Below are 13,698 nucleotides of genomic sequence, written 5' to 3' on the forward strand. Positions count from 1 at the left end.
AGGTTTCCCTCCAGTGTGCATCATCACATGTACTCGAAAGGACTTAGGACAACTGAAGGCTTTCCCACATTGCTTACATTTGTAGGGTTTCTCTCCAGTATGACTTCTTATATGTCCAGTGAGGGAATGGGAACGAATAAATGTTTTCCCACAAAATTTACATGCATAGGGTTTCTCTCTACTGTGAGTTTTCACATGATTACTTAGGTATGAAGAACAACTAAAAGCTTTCCCACATTCCTCACATTGATATAGTTTGTGTCCAGTGTGACTTCTTTTGTGCCTCTTAAGGGATGAACGATGCCTGAAGACTTTTCCACACTGACTGCATTCATAAAGTTTTACTCCAGCAGGAGTCTTCTTGTACAGCTTAGGATTTGGAATGTGGCTGAAAGTTTCTTCATATTTATTATTTTTATTATTTTCACAGACTCTCTCCACCGTATAATTTCTGATAAAAAAGGGAAGCACATTATTAATGGTTTGCACATTGATTTATTAACATTTATTAACGAGTACTGCAATTAAATTTTACCACTTTCTTTATAAATGGAGGTTTTCTGTCCTGTTTGAATTATTTAGAAGTGGAATAAACTGAATCCTTTGGAAGAGGGCTCGACCACAGCCCATTATAACAACAGTGTTTCTCATATATGGGCTTCCCTGATACTTGTTTTCAACTGAATTATCTTTCAATGTCTAAGTCACATTTAAAAAAAAAAAAATGAGGGGTGAAATTTTCTGTGAACAAATAAATTTATAGCTATGTGGGTTTTTTTTAATTTCATGAAATACTAAGATTCTCTACTAGGATACTGCTTTTTCTCCTAAGTGCAACTCACCTCAAATGTCTCCCCCTGTTGCGTGTATTTGCATCCCAATTTTCTTCTAAAAGGAAGGCCCAAGCATCATTTTTTGTGAACCTTGCTATTTTCTGTTCATTGGATAATTTTTCTCCAAAAATATCCTGCTGAGAAATGCACCCACTGGTTTTAAGTTGAGTCTCATCATCTGAAACAAAAAAGTGAACAAATCTTATGAGGAAGTAAGTCACCTGGGAGCAAAGAAATACATTCAGGAGTTTGGCCATTTTAGGACTTCATTATTAACAGGCACAAAAGATTGAAATGGTAGGCAATTTAATACACACAGAAAAACCATCACAAGGTTTCAAACAACAACCCCCTCTGTGCCCACAAAGTGACCCATGGGAACTTAACTGTCAGATCTCGTATACCCACACTAATGACATTAAATGATCCTAAGTCTTTTAAACAAGACAAAGAAAAACACAGGTTAATATGTAGACTTTTACTAGAGAAATTATTAGATACTAGGCCCATGACAGCTGTGACCATGTCTGTCTCATTTACCAATGTTCGAGGTCTGGTCTGACAATTAAATTTGCGAACTTGTTGCTAACCTTTTTAATATCAGAGGGATTATTTATTATGAATTTGTACCAACTGGACAAACAGTTAACCAAGTTTACTATTTGGAAGTGCTGAAAAGGCTGCGTGAAAAAGTTAGACTACCTGAACTTTTTGCCAACAATTCATGGCTCTTGTATCACCACACTGCACCAGGTTACATGGCACTGTCTGTGAGGGAGTTTTTAGCCAGGAAACAAATAACTTCACTGGAACACCCTCCCTACTCACCTGATCTGGCCCCCAGTGACTTCTTTCTTTACCCAAAGATAAAGGAAACATTGAAAGGAAGACATTTTGATGACATTCAGGAAATCAAGGGTAATCCAACGACAGCTCTGATGGCCATTCCAGAAAGAAGAGTTCCAAAATTGCTTTGAAGGGTGGACTAGGCACTGGCGTCAGTGCATAGCTTCCCAAGGGGAGTACTTCCAAGGCGACCGTAGTGATATTCAGCAATGAGGTGTGTAGCACTTTTTCTGGGATGAGGTCGCGAATTGTCTGACCTCGTATTTCCTTGCTACATTCCAAATCTTGAAATAGGCTGAACGAGTAAGACCTATTTACTCTCTAAATAACTAAGTGAAGGAATGATGCTGTCCTTACCCACTGAGACCAGGTTGCTGAAGGTCTCCAGCATCACTTCTCTGTAGAGCTTCCTCTGAGCAGCACTGAGCAAAGCCCACTCCTCCGGGGTGAAGTTCACAGCCACATCCTCAAAGACCACTGTGTCCTACAACAAACCATATACATTAAGAGAATGGGTGACAACACAGGGAAAGTGGACTCAACTCACAGGAAGTTCAAACAAGATCCTATGGTTGCCCAGCATCTAATCTATGTCCATGCTCACTTCCTAGTGGTTAATTTTAATAGCACCACTAACACATTGAAATTATTTCTCTCTACATTTTTACTGTGACCCTCCCTGTCTGATTTCTCTCTTTTTCAGAGTCTAGGATAGTCCCGAACACATTGGAAAAATGAGAGAAACGGTACACAAATGAATCAAATATTTCCATTTTATGAGTATCAATTCCTTATGACAAAAATTACTTCATCTCTTTCCTTGTTGCCCACCACATCACTTAGCACTACATGAACCACACGTTCAAACCTGGATGAGGTTCTTATAAATAAAAACACATTGGATAAGGTTCTAATAAGTAAAAACACACTGAAGGACTAACAGCTTTTCCTACTTTCCCCAGCACCAACTATGAGAGGCCCAAGGATTCATGGAAACCCAACTTGCAATGTGGGCCAGAAGACCCTAAGTTTTGATATATTCCAGGTCACTAGCAAGTAGACAGTTTCAACTGGCTGCATGAAGACACTTTTCTGGAGAGTAATATTCCAGTACGGTGGAGAATGATGGGAGGTGGGGCACTTCATCTTGTGGGCAAGCAGTTGACTTTGACTCTGAGAAATGCAAAACTATTTCAGGCTTTGGCACAAGGAGTAATCTCATCTGATACTTTAATGATCCATCAGTTGCACCGAGATTAGACTGCAGGTAGAAGGTGTAGGGGAGAGTAAAGCCATAACCAGGTGAGAAGAAGGCAGGTAGCCTTGGGTGGTCACAGTGGAGTATGCAGGGAAAGCACAAAAGATTCCTGATAAGAGGGCAAGACAGCTGAGGATGGCTCTGATTATTTCACATAGGAAAACCTGGAATAAGGAAGTTTCCATTATCTGAGATGTAGAGTGCCACAAGTGGATTAGATTCTTGGGGAGCAGTTGAGGAGTTTAGCATAGGGCATACTGAGATGGGGATGAGAATAAGACATCCAAGTAGATGTGTGTATAATAATGTTTTTACAAGCATTAGTCATAATGGAAAAAATTTGGAAAGACCCAAATAGCCACTAGCAGCAGAGTTAATAGACAATAATGGTATATCCCTGCCAGTGAATACAAGATTGTAATAAAGGTGAATGAACAATTAGCACTCCATGGAAGACCATGAGATATTAATAGATAGCTCTGAACTAAGGAAATTGGCCACAAATAGCATATATACTGTGATTCTATTACATGCAACACAAAGCATGTGCAATCAGAATACCTTTATTTAAGGATGCATACACAGGTGATAAAAGTGTTTGTGTAAAGAAAAGCATGGACACCGCTGTCACCTAATTCAGGCTATTGCTTACATCTGGAGAGTGAGGGGGCTACCAATGGAAATCATTTCCAATGGGGTGTCTGATGTCAAGCATTGGTCTAGATCTAGGGCTGGATTTTATTTAACAAGTGTTCATTTTTTAGCACTTCCATGGACTGTACATATGTCTTATGTACTTTTCTGCATGTATGTTATACTTTACAATAAAACCTATAAAAATTAATATACTTGAAATCATCTTAAGACTTATAGAAAACCATTTTATAATATTCAACAGAAATACGTGAAAAATAAACTTCATAGCATTTGGAAACAGATGGGAATGTGCATAGCCCGATAAAGGGCATACTGAAAAAAGACTGTTCAAAAAGGAATATATAAATGATGTGAAGTTAATTGTTTTCTAACAAAAAAAGGCCAAACCTAGATCCCCACTGCCTCGCTCCTAGTCAACATTATACTAGAGATCCAATCCAGTGTCACCTGAAAATAAACAAATGTACAAGAATTACTAAAGAATAAAATATTATAATTATGCATAGAAGTAACAAGTGTATGTGTAGGACCCCAACAGAATAAAAAGAACCATAAAATAAGATTTTTAGCAATATTCCAGAATAAAAACATAATATAAAAACAAAATTCATTATCTTTCTATTATATTTAACAACAACGGAAAGTTGCAAAGTTACTGTTAAAAAGGTAACACAGCTACATGACAGTACAAGGAGCTCTGTGGACCTCCCCCCAGTGAAACTGGTAAAAATTAGTTTTAAAATAACCATCACTTAAGGTCTCTGGAAATAGTCCTAAGGACATACAGTAAGTTAACAAACAGCTATTCAAGAAAGTCTATGAAAATTCAGAAGGAAAGTGAGAGTCTATGACCTGAACCAGGAGAACCCCCTCTCCCCCCTTGGACTTCCACTACAGACTGCAGCCAGGTACACAGGCTCCCGCTGGAGCAGGAGGACATCAGCATTTCTCATCGTACCCCCATTACCTGTTCCTGAGGTTAACTTCCAAGCAAGTGTGATTGAGAGGTGGGGGTTCCCTCATTCCACCCAGCCCCCACCGGTGGCATGAAGGCTCTGTGGTGGGCACAGGGCTGCTGAGACTGCTGGGGACCTAATTGCTCTTGCTGTGCCTCATAAAAGGGAGATTCCACACAAAGACTGGCAAGCTGAGAAGACCTCAAGCTACTGCCCTTCCTCCACTGTATACTCAGCTCCTAAAGTGGGGTGTCACTCAGAAAAAAAGTGTGCCATTGTCCCCATCCTGCTCCATGACCTGGTTCAGAGATTTTGACTGCGGGAAGGAGCAGGCTGTAAAACAGATAGTTCCTACTCTCTTCCCACAGAACTGACTTCATTTGCAACAAAACATGGAGAAGTTCAAAACTAAGAGTGCTCTCAAAAATAGTGAAGGTTGTGGTACAAAGCAATTGGAAAGAGATTCAATACATTAGCAAAAATGTAGTCCACTTTGTTTGCAGAAGAGAAACAGGAAAAGGGACAGCTGGGAAGAGCCATCACAGAATCTGAACAAATATCAAACACTGACCTGTGGAACTATTCCTTGAAAGGAGTCCAAATTTGACTGCATTCATCTATAGAGCAATGTATGCACCATGGCATAATTGAAACAACAGAGCAATCAGCCTGCATGAATGGAGCTTCGGACAGTCAGGGAAAGAAAGGAACAAAGTCCTGCCAACACTACTGCCATCCCAGGGAGACTGAGAGCATACACAAAGCCGTACCTCCCTCATCAGAGGCAGGGGTAGGGATGGGAGTGAAACAAACTAGACTAAAATAACCCAGCCAGTCACCAAGCAAATACAAATAAACAACAATAACAAGCCCCAGAGAAGAGGGGCCAGTGCTCTAAGTTGGTACAATATATTATCTATAATGTCGAGTTTCCAATAAAAAGTTACAAGGCATGCAAAGAAAAAGGAAATTATGACCCTTACACCAGAGAACATAAGTAGGTACCAGAAACTCTCTGTGACACTAAACAGATGTCAGGTTAAACAGAAAAAGGCTTCAAAGTAACCGTTATAAATATATTCAAAGAACTAAAGGACACCATGATTAAAGAAGTAAAGGAAAGCATGATGACAATGACCCACCAAATAAAGAACATCAATAAAGTGACAGAAATTATTGAAGAAGAACCAAATGAAAAGTTTGGCGTAAAAAAGCATAACAACTGAAATTTAAGTCACTAGAGGAATTCAACAGTGATTTGAACTTGTAGAAAGGAGAACTACAAATGATATTATTCCATTTACATGAAATGCCCAGAATAAGGAAATCTATAGACAGAAAGTACATTAGTGGTTATTTATGACTGGGAAGAAGGACAAAGGGTGAGAGTTAAAGGGTATGAGGTTTCTTCTGCATTGAAGAAAATGCTCTAAAATGGACTCTGATGCTGGTTGTACATATCTATGAATAAACTGAAACCACTGAATTGTACATTATAAATTGGTGAATTGTATGATATGTGAATTATCTTAATAAAGCTTTTTTTAAAAAAATACTATGGCCAGCCCGGTGGCTCAGGTGGTTGGAGCACCGTGCTCCTAACGCTGAGGTCACTGGTTCAATTCCCACATGGGCCAGTGAGCTGCGCCCTCTACAGCTAAGACTGTGAACAACAGCTCTTCCTGGAGCTGGGCTGCGCTGGGCTGCTGTGAGCAGCCGGAGGTCAGTGTGACCTGCTGGGCGCTGCCGTGGGCTGCTGTGCTGCTGTGGGCTACTGTGTGCTGCCATGAGTGGCCAGCGGCCAGCATGAGTGACCAGCAGCCATTATGAGCAGCAGGCTGACGAGAGCTGCTATGAGCTGTTGTGAACGGCCTATCAGCCACCAACTGCCTCAGCCGGGGGGAGCGCAAGGCTCATAACACCAGCAGGGGCCAAGGAGCCGTGTCCTACACAACTAGGCTGAGAAACAACGGCTTGAACCGGAGTGGCGGGGGTGGGGGTGGGGGGTGAGAGTGTGGGCGGGGGGAGGTGGAAGAAAGGGGGGGAAAAAGAAAAAGAAAACAAATTTTAAAAAATATTAACAGCATTTTAATGAAGGGTATAAAAATATTCTAATGGGGGAAAATTCAACTTTATTGTATAATAAATGAAATAAGTAGAAAGATGGCACACATTCTTAAAAAGAACTCAATGTCACTAACATGTCAGCTCCCCCAAAAGAAACCTGTAGTCTTTAAAATAAATTCCATTAAATCAAACCTGATTTTCTAGGACTTCACAACAATGACTTCTCCGAACCTAACAGGAAGAACAAATGTCAAAAAAAAAAAAAAAAAAAAAATTTCCGAGGAACAAGGTGGGGCTTGCCTAACATGCTGCAGGAAATTTAAAACTATGGTTTTAACCATCTGGGCAGTATGGTTGTTAGCAGAGGGATAAACAAATGGACTAATGGAAAGGAAAAGAATCCTGAACAGACCTTGGTGTATATGGAAATTTGATTAATGACATAACAGGCATTGCACAGCAGTGGCAGAAGTAACATACAATTTAGTACACAAGGAAGGGGAAAAAGGCATTGTATCCCTATCGATTTCATGGACAATGATCAATTAATTATAGATTTAATATGAAAGACTGGTACTCTTTCTAAAGTTAAAGGGAAATGTTGTATAACTTAATTGGGAGAATTTTCTTATATAAGAAAAAAATAAGCTATAAAGGAAGAGATTGATGACTTCAACCTTATTAAAATTGAGACTGAACATATAAACCATCATTTGAGAGAAAATTGTTTACAATATATACAAATATAAAACGATCACTGTGCAGAGTAAAAATGAATGATCAAACAATTGAATTTTTTAAAATAGGAAAATGACCAAAACACATATGACAAAAGATGAAAGAACATATGGAAAAGAAAGTCAACCCTACTGGTAATAAGCAAAAAGCAAAATAAAATCTCAAGTAGGTCCCATTTCAAATCAAGAAAGGCAAAACCACTAGCTAATCCTACGCATCAATGTTCATATCAAATAAGCAGTTGTGCACAGATGTTTAGAGAACCCATTGGTACACTCCATTGGAAGTTCCTAGTAAATTTAAACTTGACCATGACCTAAAACCCAGCAATTTTTCTCCCATATGTGGAAAATTTACCATGCATTTGCACTTGGACACTGAAACAACAATCAAAGGAGTGGCATTTTTCACAAGAGCAAAAAACGAACTTGAAAACCCCAACCCCATAAGCACTGGAATGGAAGAACAAACCGGATGGCTTGCAGCCTCCGACACCAGCATGTGTGAAGAAAACTGATGCAAAGACTCCTCAGAAAAGCCTTTCAGTGTAACTCCATTACTCTTTTATTTAGTGAAAGTTGTGAAGAGGCAAAACAAAACAGAACACTGCATAGTGAAAAATCACAGATGGTAAAGGTATGAAGATTAAGCTAAGAAGCAAACAGCCATCCTCAATGGGACAAGATGGTGTGAGTTGGGGGAGGGACTCGCCAGGAGATCCTAACAAGGCTCATTTATGAATCTAGGTGGTGAGACTACGGATGTTTACACCATTATTAGCTTTAAAATTTCCCCTAAAACTTATATGCATTTATTGTGAAATATTTTGACATATTTCACAATAAAAATTTAAAGCATCAATTAAGTTCAGAAAAAAATATACATTTTTGTTTGTTTATCGGGTAGCATGAAAATGTCCATTTTGACTGACAGTCTTTTCCAGACCAAATGTCTATTTAGAGAGCAGTGTCTGCAAACATATGAACGTCAAAGGCATCAGGCATTGATATGAAAAGATCTGCAGGATTATCAATAGAACAAACAAGAAAAGTGTGTTGCCATGTGTATATCATTACCTTTCCTATAACAAAAAAAGAAAATTTTGTATTTTAATTGCTTGTTTTTTTATATAAAGAAACACTGACACAATGCACAAGAAATTATTAAAACTGGTATTCTGAGGGTGGCTGGGGTAAGAGAACTGGAGTGGACCAGATATGCTGGTAGGGAGTCTTAAGTTAGATTTTCAACGCTTTAATGTTTTGCAGATTTGTTCAACGTTTGCATAAATTATTTACTTTACATAAAGAGAAATCTCTATAAAGCATTTTTTGCTTCTTAATGTTTTTTATTTTTATTTGGAAGCCACTCTTTTATGTAGAAAACCATTTTAAAATTTAATCCTCTGCACACTAAAGTTTATGAACGTGCAAACCATAAAAAAATGAAATATCTCAAACTTCTTTAGAACTAGAATGACAAGTGACATCTTAGTTTGTATTTCTACTCTATCTCAAACTGGGGACTATTTCCAAGAATGAGTCAAATATTCACTACGTTAGGGCTTTGGGCCTAACCCATCAAGTGTACTATGAATTGCAAGGATTTACATATCCAAAAGTAGTTTTCCTCAAATTAGTTAAAATAAGAATTGTCTTAGGAATAGTAAAATCTTTTAAATTTCAAAACTCTCATGGATAATCACTGATGTAAAAAATTATGCAAAAAGTGAAAGATGAACCTGAGAATTTAAATACTCTCACCTCACATGTGGAGGTTCTTTTGCCAAAACAGGAAGAAAAGCTCTGTATGCTGCCTAAATTCTACTGTCTTACATTTTCTCTCTCCCTCCACTTACATTCATCCAAGAAAATAAAAATCTTACCCATTTCAAACAAGGAAATAAAATGACTGAATGCTTAGGGAAACTGGAGTAAGATGGCAGCAATACTTGATACAGGAATCAGAAGGGAAGAAAACCAAACATTTCCAGCTCAGAGAAAGCCACTGACCCACGACTGGCAAGGAAAACCCATACTCAGAAGGTGAATACACTTCACAAGCTTGGGCTCCAGACTCTCACTTCAGAAATCTCACCCTTCTAATGGGTCAGTCCTAGTGACAGGATAGAGGAACAGAGAACACGGGACTGAACCCTGAGGATCCTCACCCTTCCTCACAGTGTGGAAAGCCTCCCTCTCCAGGATTCAATTCTCACTAGCCAGCAAACTCTCAGCCAGTCAGTTTTAGGTTCTGACCCAAATGAATTCCCAAATTCATAAATGATTTATCCATCAGACAGACCCCAAGAGTCTGCCTTTAAGTCGGACCTTCACAGACTTTCTCAGTCTGCACAGGTTACACTAAGTACACCACCGCCGAGTGTGCCCAATCCAAACTACTATCAAGAAATAACCCCACGGCCATGGCAAGCACAATCTCAGAAAGAGCATCACCCCCAACCACACACACTGTCCAGGGCTCTGAAGCTTCTTTAGGCATACACAGCTCCCGCCGACGCCGCAATGGGATGGGCAGGCTGGGACACCTGAACAGGGGAGAATCCCCAGGAAGAAGCCACTTCGTTGCCTCCCTTTGCAGGCTCATGGTTGGCTTCAGTTTGGAGTCACTGGCCCCAGGTTATTCATGCATGTTCGACCCTGTTGATCATTTAAATGAGATAAACCCAGTGTTTGAAGAATCCAGCAAAACCACTCAAACACAGTGTTTACATATAAAGGAGGGAAGAAAACTTTAAGCACCTTTTAGAGCTCAAGAAGAAAACCCACAAGTACCTATTTCTTTCAGAAAATAAAGATGTCACTTATTATTTCCATGGGAACAAAATGTTTCAAAGACATTAATCATATGTCAACACTTCAAGGTGGTGCTCATTTCAGGACACAGGATTTGGCATTAATCTCTGAAGTCCAGATAATATGAGACAGAACAGAATTATCGATTATCACAGACTCCCCACCCTGCACAAGGAGAATAACTAACATGTTGGCAAGTCTTGTAATTCACTAATTACTATAACAAATATTTTAGTGTGGAAATGTATTCATTTTTCTGCAGCCATAATGGGAGACAAATTTTCTCCATTTCTCTCTGATTTTTTTTTCCCAGTAGCATTGTCAAGGCGAAGCCCTGGAATTCCATTTGTCATCACAGAGAAGAAAACAACAGATGTAAGAAACTTAACCACACATGTTCCAGGAAGCAAAAAAAAAAAAAAAAAAAAAGCACAGAAGAATTTTTAACAAATGGAATGTAACACTAGAACATTTTTTATTTCTGAAATTTATCTGTTCCTTGCTTTAAAAAAAAATATTTTATCTTATCTTTCAGCATCTATTAGTTTAATACACTTTACATTTACTGAAAAATCTGAAGCTCAAATAACCAAATAAATCTCTTCAAGGTGACAAACCTAGGGAGGGGCAGTGCTGAACTGGAACACACACAGATGACTCAAGGGTCAAGCGCGGCCATCCTACCACGTGGGTCATCCAATCCCCCACCACCTGTTCACTGAAATGCTCCCTGAACACCCTCCCAAAGGACATTGGCTGGTGTCCCGTTGTGAGTCTCAAGTGCATGTGGCTTTGCAGGTGGCTGCCCCACCTCACTGGGTGGGCTTTCCGTCCTTTGGGTTAGTTTCTCTCCTGCAGAGGACCCAAATCATTTTCATCTTTTCTCCTCAATACCAGCGTTCGGTCAGCTGACAACTCTATCCCTGGGGTCGAGGTCAGTTAGGGACCGAGCACTTACCAGGAGATCCGTCCCAACCCGAGACCCCAGGCAGGTCTCCCCAGACTCCCCACCCGCCCCGCAGGTTGTCCGCTGGGAGGAGCGCACCAGGACCTGATATTCCCTGACCCCCAGGCGGATGCAGCTGTGCGCATCTGGGTCACCACAGGCCGTCCTGAAACCCCGGACCCAGCGCAGGCCGGACAGGACGCCGGGTCCCCACCCCACGGCCAACGGCTAACATTCGGGTTGGGTCCTCGGGCGGTGCTGGGAGACCCGGCCCTCAGCCGCTTCCCGCCGGCTCCCACCAGCCGCTCCGGTTCTCGGCCCCAGCCCCGCGCACTCACCATCTCGCAGCCCTGCTTCAGGCTCTCGCCCCGTCCTCCCCGCGGCTCCGACAGGTGAGAGCGACAGAGAGGGCTACCTGGGACAGCGCGGCGCAGGTGCGCCTGGGCGCCGCAGCCTCCTACAGGATCTCCACGCGGCGGGGAGTAGCCCGCCACCTGATTGGACAGTGCTCCGGACACTCCGCCCACGGGGCTCTGATTGGACTATGCTCCAGGTCCTGCCCCAGTTCTCCCCACCGCTCCTGATTGGACAGTTGCCCACGTGCTGACCCTTTCTGGCTGCTCAGACCTGGGGTGTTTGCGTACACGTAGAGTCAGCTGTGGGTCACCAGGGCGAACTTAGGTGTCTTCCTGAAGCTCGGAGGCACCTCTTGCGTCCAGATTCAGTTTCCCAGGGGAGCGACATCATCCCGCAGTCTAAAGAAGGTGGGGAACACTGGCTGGGCCGGAACAGAATAGCCTGGTGTCCTCCGAGGTTAGGGCTTGGTCTGGGGTCCTGAGGTCACCCATGCATCTGTGCTCTTTAAGAACGCAGACATTTAACGGTGATGTCACCACGTACAATACAGGGTCTAGATAGTTTTGATGTTTGGCCATTGACATTGTTGAGGCCTTCCCCAGCCTTCCCCACCCCACTTATTTTATTTACAAACAATGAAAAAAAATTACGGTTTGCAAAAAGTATTACCCTTTTGTAAAAAATTATCCTTTTGTAAAAAATAGTGCTTAGCGGATTAGCATGTATAAAAGAGGCTTCCCATTAAAAATGTATTACTCTTATTTATAAAGTATTTTAAAATATAGCTATTTTGGTTTTCTAAAATGAATGGCATTTTAAAAAAATCAGCCTGAGCCTTAGAAGTCTGCCTTAAAACTCACTCCTAGCATATCGTCTAGCATTCATGTCCACTTGCCCCATGCACCCCTAAATTCCAATTATATTTGTTTTTTGTACATAAGGTTAGTATTTATGTAGAGAAGCAATTTCAATTCCGTATTTTTCTTTTTTCTCTTTGACATATAAAAAGGTAACATTGTTTACACATTGATATGCACTTTGATTTTTTTGTTCACTTAGAAATAAATCCTGGGTGGCCGGTTGGCTCAGTTTGTTAGAGCACAGTGCTCATAACACCAAGGTGGCCGGTTCAATTCCCACATGGGCCGGTGAGCTGCGCCTTCCACAACTATATCGGGAAAAAAAAAAAAAAACGACTTGACTTGGAACTGAGCTGCGCCCTCCACAACTAGATTGAAAACAACGACTTGACTTGGAGCTGATGGGTCCTGGAAAAAAACACACTGTTCCCTAAAATACTGTTCCCTAATATTCCCCAATAAAAAAGAAATTTTTGTTTAAAGAAAAGAAATATGTCCTGTAGCTCTTCTCATACAATAGCTGACTTCCATAATTTTTATAAGGGTGTACATGATGAAATTTTTATGTGACCAACTCCATCTAAATAGACACTGGATTCATTCCCAATCTTTTGCTACTCAAATCCTGCTCAAATTAATACAAATTTAATAGATCCAGTATAAAAGACTAGAGAATCCCTTCCAAAACTGAAATCAAAACAGTGTAGGTGATCAGATAATGTGGTAAAATAAATATTTTTAAATTGTACATTTTTTCACGTGTAAATAATTCTGTAAATGTTTGTGGTGAGGTATATCATACTTAGAAAACATTGTATGAAATGTTTTATATTAGGGGACAGCTTGTTAGCTCAGTTGGTTAGAGTGCGCTGCTCTTACAACAAGGTTGCTGGTTCGATCCTCACATGGGCCACTGTGAGCTGAGTCCTCCACAACTAGATTGAAACAACTACTTGACTTGGAGCTGATGGGTCCTGGAAAAACACACTTAAATAAATAAAAATTTTAAAAATGTTTTATATTGATTTCAAATAATATTATACAAGTACAAACTTGTAAGCTGGGCACAAACAATAATCAGAAGACTTTGGGCAGATACTAGACACCCCTGTGTCCACTCTGACTTCATTTCTCTCCTACTTCCAGATGTGAACACTATTGGGAATTTTACAGTTATTTTTCATAGCTTTACCATCAATTATCACAAAGTAGTGTTTTGTTTAACTTTTCCTCTTGAGATTTTTATAAAAGGATGTTAATAGAATTACCCTAACCATGGTCATCAGTGGTTTCTTTGCCTCAGTCTGTTTCACACATGCTGGGGTCTGAGGTTGTGGGTCAGCCAATTTATTCATACATTCCAG

At 40.5% G+C, this 13,698-nt stretch overlaps 1 protein-coding gene across 1 annotated transcript; it reads right to left on the reverse strand.

Moving 5' to 3' along the window:
- Positions 1–779: 779 nt before the first annotated feature.
- On the reverse strand, positions 780–11,573 carry LOC117038167 (zinc finger protein 556-like). Its single transcript, XM_033134862.1, has 3 exons — positions 11,456–11,573; positions 2,037–2,163; positions 780–1,011 (listed from the first exon to the last, which is right to left on the reverse strand). Exons 1-3 carry the CDS (start codon positions 11,456–11,458, stop codon positions 839–841), a joined length of 303 nt encoding a protein of 100 aa, XP_032990753.1. The 5' UTR covers positions 11,459–11,573; the 3' UTR covers positions 780–838.
- Between the last annotated feature and the right edge of the window lie 2,125 nt (positions 11,574–13,698).

This window comes from Rhinolophus ferrumequinum, chromosome 18 (genome assembly GCF_004115265.2).
Source record: "Rhinolophus ferrumequinum isolate MPI-CBG mRhiFer1 chromosome 18, mRhiFer1_v1.p, whole genome shotgun sequence".
Taxonomy (NCBI): Eukaryota; Metazoa; Chordata; class Mammalia; order Chiroptera; family Rhinolophidae; genus Rhinolophus; species Rhinolophus ferrumequinum.